Consider the following 3987-nt stretch of genomic DNA (forward strand, 5'->3'; position numbering starts at 1 on the left):
AGTGGCTGAACCTCTCAGTGCCTGTTTGCTCACCGGTAAGAGGCCAGTAATAGTTGGTACTATAGTTCTAGGAGTGTCACGCTGATGCATTACTATTTATGCCCAGCGCTTAGAAGAGTGCCAGGCACAGAGTCCGTGCTGGCACTAAGTTGCTTTCAATGGATTCTGCCAAATTACCTCCCAAATGGGTCTCTTGCACCACCGCCACAGGCGTTTGCTCCTCACCTCTCCCACCCTCGGAATGGTTAAGCTCTTTGAAGGTTGTCAACCTAGTGTGTGAAACCCGATTCGTGGTTTTAGTTCACATCTCCAGGATCAGCGGTGGCGAGCATCTTTTGGGGTGTAACTGGCCACTGCGATTTCTTCTTCTTTGAATTTGCCTCAGAGAGGGGGAAGGGCTGATGCAGCGAGGCCAACCCCAATCTGTCCGCCAACCCCAGTCTGTCCGCCAAACCTGCCTGCCAATGACGTTTGCTGAGCCACATTTGATGGAGCAGTTGAGACAGAGACCTTACAGAACGAAAATACGATCCCTTTGCTCTCTGGCCGACCCCTGATCACTGACTGCGGGACTCCTGTGCCCATTCTCCTGTTGGGTCGTAAGGCTTGCGGTGGAAGGGAGGCTGGCAAATGCTTTTGGCGCGTGCTAGGCATCCAGTGCCTCCATCTTGACATTTCATCCTCACCACCCCTGGAGCCCGGCGCCCTCACTCCCCGACCCCCTGTATAGATGGGAAACGGAGGCTCAGAGCTGTGACTCTAACCGGAAAGGGGAGGCGGGACAGGAGGAGGCGGGCCGAGAGTCTTGACAGAGGGAAGCACTCCCACCATCCCCTTCAGCAGCCAACTGCTCGGACCGCCCACGGGCTTGAGGGCAAAGCAGAGGTCCTCGACCCCATTGGTTAGGCCTCGAGGGGACAGGCGAACAAGGCGCCCGCTGGTTGGCGGGGGCCGGACCAATGAGGAGGCCGCGTCGCGGGCGTGGGAGGCGCGCTGAAAGTGGCGCGTCGTTTCGTTTGAGACGAGCTCGTGCAGCGCCTGAGGTGGTTGACGCTGCCGTCTGAGCGCCGCCCGCCTCGTCCGCCGTGACCGCGACCGCGACTCGGGCCATCAACAGTCGCCCCAGTTCCGCGGCCGCCTGGGTCGCGACATGAGCTCCCCAGATGAGGTGTCTGTGTGGGGAACGGGTTTCGGCCCAGGGGGCGGGGAGCGGGCCGGCGTCCGCCCGGCCGGCCGCACAGTTCCGCGGGGAACCGACCGCGGCCCCGAGCCCAGGAAGCCGCCGAGCGGCGGGGGCGGGAGCGGCTGCCCGGATCCCAAGAGCTTCCAGTCAGAGTGGGAGATGCTAGAAGCGGGAGGTCCGGTGCTGTGTGGCCGTGAAGGCCGACCTGGCTCCCCGGCTGATGACATGAGGGACCTCCTTGACCTGGCCGAGGAGTCTGCGGCGGGCACCACGCAGCAGCTGTACGACTGGGACACGCTGGGCTTCTGCAGATACCCGTTGGCGGAGCCCTGCGCCTCTTTGGAAGTGTCCGCCGGCCTCGAGGCGGGTCCCGGCGGTCCAGGAGCGACCGCCCAGAGCTGTGGGGAAGCGCCGCCGGCTCTGGCCGGCCCTCTCCACCTCGGTGGGTCCGAAGCGGGTCGGGCCTGGGGGGAGCCTAAGAGAGCCACTAAGCGTAGGTTGAACGTGGCTGCGGATTGCCAGCGCTTCTCCGCGGAAGCCCTGGGCCTGCTGCTATCCGACTCCGAGTCCTCAGATGAGTTCAGTGACACAGAGCTGATGACGGTGAGTACTTACCCCAGAGGAGGAGGCCAGGCCGAGCCCAGCAGACCCGAGGATCCCGGGGACACTCCCAGTCACTCGAATTTCCAAGTCAGGGAGAATTTCCTTCACATGACAGGCTCTTCCCTGTCCTCGGCTCTGCGAGGACTCTCTTCGGTTGTGGAAAGGCAGGGCGTGGGAGAGCAGGGCATCTCTTCCCCTAAGAAAATGCAGAGCGTGCTCTGGGGGGACGGGAGCAGCAAGCCCAGCTCCCCGGGAGCTGCTGCTGCTGCTGCTGCTACGGCAGGTGGCCTGCTGCAGGTCACTCCTAGGAAGAAGGGGACCCAGGAGAAGAAATCCCTCGGGGGAGCCTCCACACTTGCCCTGGGGAAAAACTTCCCTTCCTGGGGGCAGCGAATCTGGGCACCTCCGCTGGAACCGGCCACCTTCCCCCCAGTCTCTGGTATTCCACTGCTTGGGAGATCCAAGAGGTATACCTTGGGCCCTTCCGGAACCAAACAGGCCAAGCACACCAGCGCTGGGAAGAAATCCGTGGTCACGTGGACAAGGGAGTCTGAGGCTGTGGCGGGAGAAGATAAGGACCCAAATAGAGACCCAGCCCCAAAGGGCCAAGTGAGTAGGCCAGGCTCCTCCTCTCTCCCCACTCTTCCCCGCCCCCACCGCACCCAGAGCACACGTCTTCACCCATGCTGCCTCTGTCCACCCCTCAGGGGTCGTCATTGGGTGCCCCTCGGTCACTGGGTCATTATGATGCCTGATCGGGCTCCTTTTACTAGGGACAAACAGTAAGGTAGCACTTCGGGTGTGCTGGGCCTGGTTCTCCACCCTTGGCCTGTTTCCAGCGTCCTCTGAGAGACTGGGGCTGGGATGGAAGGGAGGGTTGGTAGCTGAATTGGGTCGGGGGATCCCTTAAAAGCTTCCCCGAAAAGCCTCAGTATTTAGACTCACCAGCTTCCTGAATCCTATCTCCTAGGTGTTCCCCAGACCTTCCTTGCAGGGGCCCTGGGCTAACTCAGTGCCCCACTGTTGTCCCTAGATCACCTCTGCCTGCTGGCCTGGGGCTGACGGAGGGAGAAAGTGCTAATGAGAATAGCCTTTCAATTCCTTCCCAATTCCCTGCCTCACCCCGGCCCAAATCACACAACTCTCTCTCTCTCTCTCTCTCTCTCTCTCTCTCTCTCTCTCTCTCACACACACACACACACACACACACACACACACAAACATACACACAGACAGACTTCCTTAGTCCAAATCTGTGAAAAATTTTTGTTTCAGCTGCCAGCTCACAGGCCAGGGCCATCTTATCCGCGCATGCATCGTGGAAAAGCCAGCAGTGGCGAGGTCAACACCAGAGGCCACCAAGATCCAGGAAACTCAGAGCCCTTGTCCCTGAACCAAGGAGAATTCATGCCCGCGGGGCCTGCCCCCTCAGGTGAGTGTCGTGGGTTTGATAGGAGGGAAGGGGAGAGGGGTGGAGGGCAGAAACCTCTGGCTCTGTCTCTGTTGGGGGCACAGCCGTTCTCTCAGGCAGCTTCTCCCACAGGAGACGGGGTGCTGGCAGGGCTGGCCTTGAGCCACATCATCCTCTGTGTGGGGTTTGTGCGGCGGGGCTGATCGGTGGCAGTGCCACACACAGCTCCTCCGGGTGTAGATTTACAGGGAAACAGCCTTTTCTGTTAAGTCCTTTTCGCCCACATTGCTCTCCCACGTGCTGGCTGTGGCTGCAGCTCTGGGAGGGGCGAATCCAGAGGCACATAGCTTGGGGACCACAATGCTATGGGGAAATGGCTGCCCCCGGGTAACAGCGGAGGCAGCCCCAGAGAGAAGGTTCGGGCTTCTGGGCAGAGCAGGGGCGGCTGGTCGCCAGCAGAGGGTGGTGCCGCCTCACCTCACCGTAGACCCCACTTGGCCCTTTCCACCTCACTGGGAGCCTGCGAAGCTGGATTGTGTGTCCTTTCCCTCTCAGGTGACTGGGAGCCACTGGACCATCCCCCAAGACCGGAAATGCCGCAGCAGCCACTGGGAATGCCGGGCTGTCTTTGGGTAATGCTTCCTCTGGCTCCTGGAAATGCAGGCCCAAACTCGAGGCTGGGATCTGGGTCCAAGTTCAGCTGACATGTGTGGGGCCACCCCTCCCCTGCCCCCATCACGTACCCCATGGAGGGAGCCCACCTGCTTTCCACTGAGGAGCGCTTGCCATT

General features: G+C 60.9%; 1 protein-coding gene across 1 annotated transcript; it reads left to right on the top strand.

Moving 5' to 3' along the window:
• Window positions 1–1150: 1150 nt before the first annotated feature.
• LOC308609359 (uncharacterized protein CXorf49 homolog) lies at window positions 1151–2541 on the top strand (the record flags this gene model as incomplete). The annotated part of the gene is made up of 2 exons (XM_081223037.1): window positions 1151–2395; window positions 2494–2541. 2 exons carry the CDS (start codon window positions 1151–1153, stop codon window positions 2539–2541), a joined length of 1293 nt encoding a protein of 430 aa, XP_081079163.1.
• Between the last annotated feature and the right edge of the window lie 1446 nt (window positions 2542–3987).

This window comes from Mesoplodon bidens (assembly GCF_964165515.1).
Source record: "Mesoplodon bidens genome assembly, chromosome: X".
NCBI classification, from domain to species: domain Eukaryota; kingdom Metazoa; phylum Chordata; class Mammalia; order Artiodactyla; family Ziphiidae; genus Mesoplodon; species Mesoplodon bidens.